The sequence below is a fragment of the Artemia sp. Qi Xiang Cuo genome, chromosome 13 (assembly GCF_049724085.1).
Source record: "Artemia sp. Qi Xiang Cuo chromosome 13, ASM4972408v1, whole genome shotgun sequence".
Taxonomy (NCBI): domain Eukaryota; kingdom Metazoa; phylum Arthropoda; class Branchiopoda; order Anostraca; family Artemiidae; genus Artemia; species Artemia sp. Qi Xiang Cuo.
This window is the reverse complement of record NC_142806.1, coordinates 21,182,029-21,196,637: the sequence shown is the minus strand read 5'-3', so window position 1 is coordinate 21,196,637 and position 14,609 is coordinate 21,182,029. Positions and strand designations below refer to the sequence as shown.

At 34.2% G+C, this 14,609-nt stretch overlaps 1 protein-coding gene across 1 annotated transcript in view; it reads left to right on the top strand.

The window, feature by feature from the left end:
• The first annotated feature begins 732 nt into the window (after window positions 1–732).
• The window catches only part of LOC148945063 (homeobox protein araucan-like), a 39,857-nt gene continuing 25,980 nt past the window's right edge, over window positions 733–14,609 (top strand). Inside the window, exon 1 of the mRNA XM_089098846.1 lies at window positions 733–936. Coding sequence (XP_088954972.1) covers window positions 874–936 — 63 coding nt within the window. The 5' untranslated portion in view covers window positions 733–873. The remainder of the gene's footprint in view (window positions 937–14,609) is intronic.

The following is a 14,609-nucleotide window of genomic DNA, read 5'->3' as shown; positions in this document are numbered from 1 at the left end:
TAGATTCTCCCTCCCTATATTTTGAAAATTACCCTTTTTTAATATTTTAATTTAGCAAATAGACAAGCAACGATTTTGATGGGAATGCAGAATTTTGAAAAATACAATTTGCGCACCCCTACTTTGTTGCTCCTTTACATGCTAGTCAAATACTAACATGTGTAAACAAGCACACAAATTAAATAAAAGAAAAGGGAGAGAAAGAGAGAGACAGGAGGAAAGAGAATTGATAAAAAATTTATTTGATCCTAAACTGGCTTATCTTATTCTCTCTAAAAGCTAGCTGGATTTTGTAAAGTTCTTTCATTATTTAATGTAATCTCATTGCGAAGAGATAATTTTTATTTAATTATTAATTTCAGTAGCTTTGTCTTTATATAACCCGTTCATAAGCCCCCACCGAAAGAATATCCCCTTTCAGAGGGAAATAGAAACCGTGTCAAAAATTTTCCGCCGAGATTTTCCATAGCATTTATTCATGAAAATTCGAGACGCCTAATTCTCCGTTTGTATACATTAGATAAAGCATTGATATTTCATGTAAAGTGATAATATTCACAATGCGCGAATTTCTAAAGCCAGCAATCTAATTGGCTAAGATATATAATTAGAGGCGGAGCTATGCAGAACCATGACGATAAGCTGAATAATGATTGGTTAATCTTTGTTAGGTGGAACATGACAGGGAACATCACATGTCTTATACAATTGTTTTCAGTTAGTGTTGAACATCTGAGCATGTTTGAGTGTTCCGGTTCTGTTCGGAGGGTGATAAGGCTTTGCTAATCCCTTTATTCAAGTGTCACGTGGTGTTGAATTTGAATAGAAAACTTGTCTTTTGTATTATGTTTAAAGTGATAGTATAACAATTGAATGATAAAAGAAATGTCTGCCTATACGCAATTCTCGAACTACCCTTATGGAAACCCTTCGCAAGTAAGCTTTTTGTTGTAATAAATTATGTTGTAACACAGGTACTACTTAGTCATTCGGGTATAGAGGGGGGTATATTTTACGACTCATTTTTGGAGTTTGGGAGTGTAGATGCCCATGGGCGTAGGGAGGGGGGCAGCTGCCCCCCCCTATACCTGCAAATTTGCATTAGATATGGCTGAAAAAGCAGATGGTTTGGAAAAAGCAGTTGATAAAACTCCATCACACTATCGACTGCCCCCCCCCCTAGACAATATGCTGCCTACGCCCATGTAGATGCCTAATGTGAAACATCACTTAAGATAATACCAGTGGTGGATCCAGGGGGGCCTCTAGCATAGTCTAAACTAGTTTAATTTACTTAATTAACCCAAGTTTGCGTTAATTAAACTTGTTTTTAACGCAAATTTATCAGATCAACCTATTTTGCCCCCCCCACTAATTTTTTTTATCGGATCGACCTATTTTGCGCCCTCCCCCCCCCCCCTCAAAAAAAAATCCTGGATCCGCACCTGGTTAATACTAGATTTTAAAAGCTATAAGGACTTAAAAGATGATCAATTCTTTTTTTTTTTCTAGATTTCTTATATTAATCAGTGAAGAATCTAAAACTAGACGGGATAAATTATACTTACCTTTAAGGATTTACTTGTTCAAATGCCACTTTTGTTGTAACGAAAAATGACGTGGCAGAGCCAACCATTATTTTAAGCCTAGGATCCCAGCTGGACATAAGAAAACATATTAAGAAAATAATTCTTACTCCATAATACGCAGAATAATCCTAGTTAACACATTTTGCAGGTTGAGAACCTTTATCTCCGCTTCTTTCCTTGTTTTTCCGGTTTTTCTAAGAAACTCATGAATTTCTTATAACCTGTGTATTCACAGAGTATATACCCCCATCCCCCTAATGTGCAAATATTTACCCAGAATTGCATCCTCAATCTAAATATAATATTCATTTGCATTACAAATGAACTTTACTCCCATATTAGCCATGTGGTGGATGTCCTTTTAGTAGAAAACCAAAAAAAAAAAAAAAAAAAAAAAAAAAATCATATTTGCCTTTCTAAGCTAACTCGTTCACACTTCACTGCAGTTTCTGATTTTGTATTGATATAAAAATCTAGACAAAAAAAACCTTTATCTATTAAAACTATGTATGAATGGAAGTAGTAAAATTTTTAAAGTATTTTAACTCCGAAGATAGGCCTACTTATTAGTCTTAGAAAGTTAATGACTTATTTTTGCTTCAATTTTTTATTTTGTTTCAATTGGTAGGCCTATATTAGTTTCCAATAATAAAAATTAACCTCCAATATCTACCGACTAAAGAAAGGCTAAAAATTTCTAAAGTCCAGTATTGCTCAGCTGAACATCGCTGCTGAATTTGCACAATCTGTTCTATTTGAAAAAACGCCAGAAAAGTTCTCGGAAAAGAGGAATATAATATTATAGAAGAATTATAAATAAATTATATTAAACATAAATAAGACACGACTGTAAGCTGTTAACCGCCATTGGGACAGGGGGCAATCGCCGAACTAGATTTAAAAGCACAATTTGTATTTTCACTTAAAAAATATATAAAAAAAATGCCACCCCACCTATTTAAAAATACTTTTAAAATACCTTTTGGGTAAACCGCAAGAACAGGGGCACATATAAAGGAAACCCTTAAAAACTCTTAAAACTATTTCCTGAAACAGCCATAAATAGTTGCTCATTGCATTTTAAAGGTGCATTGTATACCTATACCCCCCCTCCTGATCGATATATATAACGCTTAATTTAAAGTGTTCCCATCACGTTTTATACTAGGGGTTTTTCTTCGCCGCTTGGGCAGTGTTCGCTGTTCAAACACAAAGAATAAAAACAATATAATGTAATAATAAAAATAAATAATGTATAATAAAAACAATATATTGTAAAATATAATGACGAAATGTGAACTGGGGCTAATATACCAATCGATACAAATATTTTTGCACAAATATTAAGGAGTAAGACCTAATACAATCTTAAGGAGTAAACTGGGGCTTAAAAAAAGGGGAAAAAAGGAAAAACAGAATAACACGGCTTGATTCAAGCTTATTTTATTTAGTTAATTTAATTTATCAAGTTTGTTTATTGCTTACTTCTTTTAGGGCCTTTAAGATTAAACATTTACCTAATTCATCAAAGTCTCCATAATCTCTTTTGCGAAAAACCAGATATATGGTTCCAAAATAAGAATAAATTAAAAATTAATTTTGATTGTTCAGTTTTGACCCGCTGAACAAACATTTTCTAAAATCAGAATGAAAATAACGAACGAAAAAAAAGAGCAAAACAAGCAGCAAAATTATCTACATAACCAATGTTATGAATTAACCAACATACGAATCAGCAGATGCGAGCACTCCGGCGTGTATGCAAGGTGTTTTCTTATGGGGGGAGGGGGGGGGAGTAAATTACAGTTATTTGATAATTTGAATAAGAACTACTGAAAAATTCATGAAAACCTATATTTTTGGGATGCTTGAGGGATATCTCTAGTTTTTCTGTGGCTCTTGCTATAGTTCGTCATGAAGTATTATGAGTATACTTTTTGCATCTGATGCCTTAGTGATGGGTTTTCGATTTTGAGTCAACGGTGGCAGATAAAACAAGAGCTTTCAATACTGAAAAAAGACAATCTAATTTTAATTTACTAATGTGAGTTCTGTTAAAAAGAATTAGTTTTGGATCACTTTTATTGTTCAATATTATTCAATCTGTTTTTCAAATTTATTTTCTTCTATGTGTATTTTTGAAAAATTGTGCTTCAGTCCCGATTTCGATGAATCGAATATAATCATTTACGTTTATTGCGCTCGTAACAAACAAATGTCCAAGTTAGATGACGGAGATCCTTTAGATTGAGAGATTTAGATTAGGAGATCCTTTAGATTGGGAGATTTAGATTAGGAGATCCTTTAGGTTGGGAGATTTAGATTAGGAGATCCTTTAGATTGGGAGATTTAGATTAGGAGATCCTTTATATTTAAAGATTTAGGTTAGGATATCCTTTAGATTGGGAGACTTATGTTAGGAGATCCTTTAGATTGGGAGAAGGGTCTAATTCGTACTTTTCAGATGGAATATAAAGAATATTTAGACGGCAGTAATTCTAATGTTTAATTCAAAAAGTAAGTAAAAAAAAAGTTTTTTTTTTTTGTTAAAAAAAAATAAAATTTGCAGAATAATAAAAAAAAACTGAGTTTTTTTATTTTTTACGATCCCTATGGGGGGTGGGGGTAAAGAGTGAAGCTTTAAAAAGAATGGCATGGATCAGAAGTGGGTGCAGGTGTTCTGGCCTCGGGTGGCTTGGTACTGCTGCGACTTATTTAGTAGCAGCGTAGCGGCAGCAGTTGTTTCTACACAAAAACTTGGCATTAAAATGGGAAGAAAAACAGATTTATTGCCGAAAGCAATATGTTCTTAGAAGAGACAAAAGGATATATAATTCAATTTGAGAAAAAATGGAAGTCAATTGGCGTCATGAGAACCAAACAAGATACCTGGGAACATATTTAACTAATCAACAGATCCTACTGAATTGAAGAATGTAGGATATAAATCACCTTGTCAAGAAATGTCAAATAACGTATTTGGATTTACCATAGCTGATGTGCCCTTTATATAGCCTAAGCATTCAGCACGTGTTTGGAAGTTGATATAGGTGAAGTCAAATAAGTTCATTTAGAAATTGTCTTTCTTCTTAATGTTTTGTTACGTTATATTTCAAAATTGAGATCCCACCATGTCCAAGAACAAAATAAGAAGAAAAATACTGGATTTCGAAGAATCTGGTTATTGTCTTAAACCTGTCACTTTAGTCACCCTCTGTATTTACAACAGGTTTTGTACCCAAGGGTTGCATGGACGTAACTTTTTTAGAGCGTGTGTTTACGAACACTAGGCTTTTCGTCTTTTGGCAAATATTTTAAATTAATGCTTCGTGGACGCTGGAAAATGAAAAACAAATTTGGTAAATTCCAGGGAGGTCTTCCATGAAATTCAGCTTCAGCTACTGATTTTTTTTGTAATATTCAAGCTATGCTATGACCTTAATATAGTACGCGAATAGGGTTTTCAGTATATCCTGAGCACTCCATGGAGACTACTCCTACCTTCACCCTTCACCTACCTTCATTAAAATTGAAGTGGCAGCTTTGATCAAATTTGAGTTTAATAATAAAACAAGACTAACAAGAGATCTTTCCCAATTTTGCTAAAGCATTAAAATTTGGGCACCATATATTCTAAAGTGGTCCGTCGGCCAATGAATTTTTTTTTCCAGAGAAGGGACTTTCGGATTTAATTTCCAGAAATTGACGCGAAAACATATATTACAAATAATGTTTCTTTAAAGTATTTGGAGCCAAAAATAAAGGGTTTAATTAAAAAAAAAATTGATGTTTAGTCAAATGTTTCATGTAAAAAAAGGTGTTCCAGTCGAAGCCCTATAGTGTTTCTTTTATATTTAGATCAGAATGCTTCGAATTGTTCTAAATGATTTGAACAAATCCATTGGGTTATAATTGAATCACTAGCTTTATCAAGTCACTTGACATTCATTCTTCGGTGTAATATCTCGTTTTCTAATGAGCTACATTCAGGCTAGATTTTGTGCTAACCAGATTCATAATTTAGGATCTCAATTTGGAATAAAGTTGGAATCCCTTTTCAACTTTAATAATAGATAGAAACAAGGCCGTATCCAGGGGGGCGTAGGGGGTTAGAAATCCCCTCCCCCGACATGTTTGTCCGACTCGTAAAAACGTAAAAAATATTAATATAAACAAATTTTATGTGTTTTTCAAGTTTCTTTTTTATTGTAAAATTTCCAAAAAAATCTTTTGCAAATCCCTCCCCCCCCGCCGAAAAAAATATGGATACGACCCTGAATGGACAGATAGATGAGTGGATCCAAAGCCAGGGGGCATAACATAAATACAAAATATGAAAATAAAACCAAACCGGACTAAAATTCAGGTTCATAAGTACCTGTTGAATCTTTTTCCCTGAATTAAGCCTTTATTTACAAATGCTTGTTTTTGTGTATATTTATGTGGATTTGTAGGTTTAAAAATATCCAGAAGTAGTAAATTTATATCCTCTAAAAATTTCGTCTTAAAGAAAATGCTACAGACCATCATTAATATCACCACGCAATGCCATATCTAGGACTATATGTTCAGGAAGGGGGGGGGTACAAAAATAAAAAGCGTCAAAATTTGCTTACCTGCATTTTTGTTACTATATTTTTAGAGTCGGACGAAAATTTTCAGGGGGGGGGGGACCGAAATCGGTAACTCTCCTGGATACGGCCTTGTCACTACACATCACGTAAGTATGTGTATCTACAGGCTCTCCTTTTATCCAACAAATTTTTTCATCCTATGTAAGCTGTTTACAGGGAAATCGCTCCAAAGTCTCACTAGTGGTCGTAGCAGAGGAAGCCTGAAGTAATATTTTTCCCAAAACTTTTTATTTTAATTTCTTATCACACAAGCAGTGTCTCGAAACTTCCGACGATACCATGTCAATTCTGGATTTCTTGTTCTTTTAGTATTATTTCGACATTAATTAATAGCTGCTTTTGACTGAATCCTACCGAGTCCAGTATAGTTTTTTAGTTGTAAAGCCGGTTTTTTATATTCAAAATAAATAATCTTGACATAATCTGAAGATATAATATTTACCCGTTTTCAACGAGAATTAACAACATTTTAAATATAATCAATATCTTGGAAGCCGTATTTGACATTTTTTTTCACTTCCCTACAAGTTAGCATATGTTGGTTTATATGCTATGGAATACAGATATGTCTTTGCTAAATTAGAATCAACGCCAAAAGGGTTTTTCTGTCAATAAATAATAATATAATATTTACTCATTTTTACAGCAAATTGGTGACTATTTTGATAATAGCCAATATCTTGGATTCGACAATTTTTTTCATTTCCTTGAAAATTGTTGCTTCATATATTATGAAATACAGATCTGTCTTTGCTAAATTAGAATCAACGCCAAAAGTATTTTTTCTGTCAATCAATAATAATAATATAACATTTCTCATTTTACAGCACATTGGCAACTATTTTGGTAATAGATAATATCTTGGATTCGACAATTCTTTTCATTTCCTTGAAAACTGTTGCTTTATATAGATAAAATAAAAATAAAAAAGTTTTTTTAACTGAAAGTAAGGAACGACGTTAAAACTTAAAACGAACATAAATTATTCCGTATATGAAAGGGGCTGTCCCCTCCTCAACGCCTCGCTCTTTACGCTAGAGTTTTTTTATTGTTTAAAAAAATAGAGTTGTGAGAATGTTAAACTTTAGCGTAAAGAGCGAGGCGTTGAGGAGGGGACAGCCCCTCTCATATATGGAATAATTTATGTTCGTTTTAAGTTTTAACGTCGTTCCTTACGTTCAGTTAAAAAAACTTGTTTTTTTTTTATTTAATTTTTGAACGTTTTTGAATTAATACAGGTTTTGATTTTGGCTCACCGTACATGAATAATTAAAACAAAATTTGCATATTATATTTGGTTAAATGGCTTTCTCGAAACTTGTTTAATTTTATTTACGGACGTTTTTATTAGTAATAAATATACGTAACTAAGAATTAACTTACGTAACAAACTTCTATATTCATAAATTTTTAACACGTATATTAGGGGGTTCGCCCCCTAGTCAAAACCCTGCTCTTTAAGCTATAGTTCGATTTTTTTTCCAGTTCTTTAAAAATGACCTCTTAATCACAATCAGTTGATCAGTTGAAAAACTTGTTTTTTTTTTATTTAATTCCTAATCTTTTTCTTTCATAATGCTGGGAAATCCGGCGCCCCTTCATAGCAATGTCCCTTCCCCCATCAAAACTTCGTTCATGGAAATATCCTCCCAAAAAGCCCCCGATCCACCCCTTCCCCCACCAACCCGAAAAAAAATCCATTGAAAAGGTCTGTATACTTCCCAATAAACAATACAATATGTTAACATTGAGTAAAGTTCATAACTTTCAGCCCTCCCCCCGGGGACTTTGGGGGATCAAGTCGTCCTAAAAGACATTTTTATCATATTTTCGACCATGTTGAACAAAATGGCTATCTCAAAATTTTGATCGGGTGACTTTGGGAAAAAAAGGGGGCCAAGTTGCCCTCCATTTTTTTTGGTCAATTAAAAAGGGCACTAGAACTTTTAATTTCCGTTCCAATGAGCCCTCCCACGATATTCTAGGACCACTGGGTCGATACGATCACCCCTGGGAAAAAAAAACAACAAACAAAAAAACAAATAAAAACGCATCCGTGATCTTTCTTCTGGCAAAAAATACAAAATTTCACATTTTTGTAGATAGGATCTTGAAACCTCTTCAGTAGGGTTCTCTAATGCGCGAAATCTGATGGTGCGATTTTCATCATGTCTCTATAATTTTTAGGTGATATTTCCTTCATTTTTTGAAAATCAGCCAAATTTTCTCAGGCGCGTAACTTTTGATGGGTATTGTTAAACTTAATGAAACTTATATATTTGAAATCAGGATTAAAATCTGATTCTTTTGATGTATCTATTGGTATCAAAATCCCGTTTTTTAGATTTTCGGTTACCATTGAGCCGGGTCGCTCCTTACTTACAGTTCGTTACCACGAACTGTTTGATTACCACGAACTGTTTGATTGCTTCAAAAGTCAAATATCTTTGAAAAGACCGTAGTATGAAAAGACATCAAAAATGCAGTTTTTTGCAAAAAGTGTTTCTATTTAATTTTTTTTTTTTATTTAAAAAGGAACTAGAACTTTTAATTTCCGTTTGAATGAGCCCTTTCGCGGCATTCTAGGACCGCTGGGTCGATACGGTCACCCCTGGGGAAAAAAAAACCAAACAAATAAACAAGCATCCGTGAAATTTCTTCTGGTAAAAAATGCCAAATTCCACATTTTTGCCGATAGGAGCTTGAAACCTCTACAGTAAGTTTCTCTGATACGCTGAATCTGGTAATTTTAGTTAAGATTCTATGACTTTATGGGTTGTTTCCCCCTTTTTCGAAAATAAGGCAAACTTTCTCAGGCTCGTAATTTTGATATGTATTATTAAACTTGCTGAAACTTATATATTTAAAATCAGCGTAAAAATTCGATTCTTTTGATGTATCTATTAGTATCAAAATTCCGTTTTTTAGACTTTCGGTTACAATTGAGACGAGTCGCTCTTACTATACATTTCGTTACCACGAACTGTTTGAGAAGATAGAAAGCCAAAAATACCATATTATGCAATGCAGATCTTTCTTTGCTAAATTAGAATTAACGCCGAAAGGGTTTTTTTTCTGACAAGAAACTATAATCTAATATTAAGTTATTGTCAAAGCAAATTGGCTACTAATATAATGATAGTCAATATCTTGGAAGCTTTATTTGACTTTTTGACATTAGGATATGGGGCTTTAAATATTACACGGCGTAGATTTATCCTTGCAGTATTAGAACTAATGCCAATATAGCTGGCCAATGTTTAAAAATACGATGTTTCCTTTAAACAAGTTTATGTAATAAGACAACCAATCTCTGACGTCGGGGCCAATAAGATTATTTACGCCAAACCCAATCAGAATTTTTCACGACCAACAAAACAGGGATACACTCAATCAATCGAATATTAGCCAAACTTCAAGTAAATTGTAATCGAAATTGATTTTCCCAGATAAAAATAATCATAATGGAATTGCAATCGTTGCATGTTAGGGATTTTCTAGCTAGTAATTAATTTTTCTTTTTATTTTGATCATTGTATCTTATGATTTTTTTTATCTTATGATTTCTCTTGTGTTGAGTCTCTTAAAGGTGTGAATGTTTTTGTTTTTTAAGTATTTGTGTCATTTTTGTTTCTCCCCTGTTTTTTTCCTGGCCATAGAGCCTTATGGGGGAGTTTATATTGAAATGTATTTTGTTGAGTTTATTGATTGAATAAAATTGATTGATTGATTGATACTATGCCTGTATGCCTGCCTGCTTCTTGCAATTAATTTTCCCTTTTTGGCATAAAAAGAAAATGACCTTATTAGGGCACTATTCTTGTTTTGCGTTGAGAGTGGCGTCAATTTGGGAGGGGATTGTACCCACATAAATTTTTGGTCCCTGGATATTCTGATATATAGCTTACCTTTCTTGTAGAATTTTCTTTGAGACCTTTTTTGTGTTTTCATTGGAAAGATTGAAAAAATGACAAATTTGCCCCCTGGATATTAAGAAAATACCTTCCCCAAAATTTCCGCTATTTGACACCTTCCTCCTTCTGATTTGTAGGTTGATAGTTCAATTGATTTTTCAGGGCAAAATACGGACGGAATTTTACTATATGCTTCCCAAGGCCTTTTTCCAGAAGCTAAATCTAAGAAAAAGAAAAATGACATAAGTTGTAGGTTACCTATAAAAGCTTAGATCAGACTCTAAAGCCATGTTATAATGAACTTGGACATTGATTTTGTATTTATAAACTTCTAAAGATTTGAGGGTTGACATACTAGAAAGTCATGCTAAACTCTATCACGTCCGTAAAATTTTACGCGGAAGATCGTTTCACAGCAACGCTCTTAAGGGACGAGTAATGTCTCTTCGCCGATGCCATGAGTGTCTCTTGAGGCAGAGGTGAATCTAAAGTCGTTTTGTTACAGGTTTTGGCATAGATTTCATATTTATATACTCCCAAAATTTTGAGGAGTGACATACTGTGAACATACTAGAAGGACATGCTAAACTTTATCACGTCCGTAAAATCTTGCGGGGAAGATCGTTTGGCAGCAACTCACTCGAGGAACTAGTAACGTTTCTTCGTCGTTCCCATGAGTGTCTCTTGAGGTAGAGAGGGGGTCTAAAGTCTCGTTATAGTGAGTTTTGGTATTGACTTCACATTTATACACGCCAGAAATTTGAGGGGTGACACGGGATTCGCAAAGGATTTAATCTAAAATTTTAATTACCTTAAATTCTTAGGGCCATATGACTGAATAATTGCGTGGTTTAATCTATCTTTTCAAAAAAATTTTCAAATTGTCTGGTTTTTTTTGCACCCTAAGAATCTTGTCTTGAAATACAACCTATGAATCTTGGTCTCCCCGCTGCGATTCTGCTGGGCTTTCTCAATAGGCAAAACTCAAAGTGTATGAAAATGTCTTAGTCCCCCCTTTTTCCCACAAGTCCAGTGGACATTATCCGTCATGAGTCAACTCAAAATATCGGTCACCCCCCTGAAATTCCAGTGGACTTTCCCAGTAGGAAAAACCCATAGAATCTGAACAACATCAGTTGCCCACTTGCCTGTGAGTATTGTGAATATTGTGAGTATTGTGTGAGTATTGTGACTACTGTGAATATCGGTCATAAATGTTTTAATCATTTTTTGGTCCCCAATTTCCTTCAAGTGGCTCTTAGCTAATATAGCCCTTATGTGAAATAAGTAAATAGACTTCTTATATAGAAGTTCTTGCGAAAGCGAAACACAATTAAACCATTTTTTGAAGAAATTCTACAGATTTTAAATTTCGCGTGACCGCCGTTAATGGTTTTTTACTTTTTAACTAGACCGAGAATAGCATACTAGATTTTTTGGCCGTCCGAATGCTGGGCTAAACCTAAGCAAATATGAAAGCAAAAATCGCACCGAGCCAAATCTTGATCGATAACCCATAATTTAGAGATAGCCTCCAACTAATATCATCAAATTTCATGAAATTCTCAGATTGAAGTAAATAAATTAGTCTTAGATGATTTTGACGAAAAAGGAAGGATAGAATGGCATTTTAATGGAAATAAATTATTATTCAATGTTTTGATTTTCTTTAGGCGAAGAAGAAGAAGAAGAAACTGTCCTGGTTTTGCCGGAAACGCCTATAAAAATTCTCTTCAAAATCAAAATTGGTGACTTTGGCAACGAATTTATTTTATCAAATTTAAGAATTTTAAGCTTGATATGCGTAGGAATAGAGTAGCAGATATAATATTCTATCACATTAAACGAGGTTGCGCATTACTTGTTGCAAAGAATGGCTACCTAGTGCCTTTACCACCTCACAAATTCTAAAACTCTTTTGCTGTCACCTACCTCCTTAAAGTTTTATTTAGGGAACTGGTATAGAAGCATATGCATGAATTGTGAAAACCTCACTAACTGAAAGGCCTCTAAACCTTTCAAAATTAAATTGCCTACTGTCACTTTATATCTTGGTGAGGTTGATCCAGGGGCGGATCCAGGACTTTTTTAGGGAACGGGGGGATGCAAAATAGATTGATCCGATAAAAAAATTTTAGGGGGAGGGCAAAATAGGTTGATCCGATAAACTTGCGTTAGGAGCAAGTTTATTTAACGCAAACTAGAGTTAATTAAGTAAATTACACTACTTTAGACTACTCTAGGGGGAGGGGAGGGGGGCACGCCCCCTAGCCTCCCCCCGGATCCGCCGTTGATCTAAGGATTTCTAGTAGTGCCTCGTCGTTTTTTTCTAGTGAATAAGTTTCTCTCTAAACTCCAAGTTACTTACGCCTAAATTAAGGTATTATAGCCCGTGATATTTAAAGTTTTATGTTAAACAGAGGAATAGTAAAAAAATAAAAAAGGTTTTCCTGTAGCCTTTAATTCCTTTCCTAGCTCTAGAAGTTTCTTTAGCCTTTTCATTTGCTAAAATTTCAGCCAATTAGGGAACCCAATTACGCTTTATTTTTGGCATTTAGTTCAGTAGAAATGTGAATTTTGAAATCAAATGTGACGCAACTAAAACATTAATTTCACCGATACATGCAATCTGGACTTTGTTACTTTTGTAAACTTGGGCTTCTAAAGTTCATCACTGTTTTGATTACCTTTGTCTTCTCGGCAAGAGGCAATCTTTACAATCACTACATATAAATAAATTAAATCCAGTTCAATAATTACAATTTTGAAATCATTTTAAATTCTATCGTGACATTTCCGTGATCGTAGGTTAAATTTAAGATCATCCTTCTACTGGGAAAAAAAAGAGTAACTAAAGTTTCCGATTGTTATATCTTTACGGCCTTTTCTCATAGTTTTTCTAAATAATAATAACATAATACTATTTCTATAAAAAAAATATATAATATTAAATTATAATTGCTTATCATAATAAGAAATAAGAAACAATTATGTCCGCTCTTTTGTAAAATTACAAGAGTTTTAGGTGTTGTGTTTTGGGATATAATAATTGGTTTTTATGCAATATTTGATAAATAGGCTACAAAGAATTTTCTACTCTTAAATTAATGTACCATCGTTATTCTGTTAACTTATCGCTCAGCATAAACTTGTCCGAGAGCTTACGCAATATCTCAAGGAAAGATTGAAACAGTCTCGCCGATTGAATCTCTGTCTGATCTTGAAGTAATCTTAGGATGAAAGGGTTTTATCCAAGGGGATCCCGTTCCCTAAACTGTATTTCCCGTTTTTTCATAAAAAAATGCTAGTTATAGCGGGTTACTCGCTTCAAGCAACGTCTGGACGGCAAATAAGCGCCAGCTGCGTATATACAATCGAAAGCAAAATTGGCTTTTAAGATCGGATAGATGGAATTATCGCACATACCGATTAATAAAGCAAAATATTTGAAAACTAGCGGCGCTTCTGCTCTCCTGATCAACTTATGTCAGTCAACTTGCATTATTAATTCGGTCTCAGTTACGATTCTGCATGGTTAAAAAAAAAAAAAAAAAACTATTCGCTTCGTAAAGCTATGGATTTACAAAAGTAAAGAAAACTGTGAAATTTATTGGTTCATTTCAAGCCATTGGTGCAAACATTTGAATTTGGCGCTTAAAACCACTTACAATGAGCACTTTCCGCTGGTCACCCGGATTTGCTTTCTAAATCTAACCAATTTTTTTCTCCTCACAAGCCCCTGTCAGGTAGATTTCCGCGGGGCAAATATCAGATGAAAAGCACAACCGGCTTCGCTGGCCAGCTCACAAACTCAGCTTTTTCTGTGGGTAGCGGTGTCGCGTCGGTCTCTTGGTATCTTAGGATCCCCGTTGCTGCAGTCCAATTTCATGTAACGTTCTTCAAGTATTGCATAAATGTAGTATAATATGTGAGAGTAATACATGCCAACTTATACACCTAAAATATTTGAATAGCGTACTTATCAGCGAATATATATGGCACGGGACGCATGCAAAAAGAGGAGTGAAATTTTAATTATAATAATGTACAAATGGTTCCAAAAAGTGAAGAAATTTTGCTCGTTTAGCTACAAATTTTGTTAACATTTCGATCTAGAAACCAATTTTCTTAACATAGTATTCATAAGTGTTTGCAGTTGGTTCCGAAAGCAATTTTTTCAGAAGAAACTGATCTCAGTTTTTGTAATCAAAACAGCATGACTTATTCCGGACCTACTTTTTATCCCATGTTCTTAGGAGAATGCGATTGAGTCCTGGTGTGGCGGATTATTTGGTTTGGGAATGGTGTCAGCGGTGTGAGTCTATATGCTCAGTCAGAGTCGACCCAGCTCCAAATGGATAACTGGACAAATCTGAGGAATAAACACTGGAAACGTCGGATAATTTGCGTCCAACTACTCATAGCACTCCTGACCAAAGACCGAGAATCAGTAAATCGGAATATGCGCCACG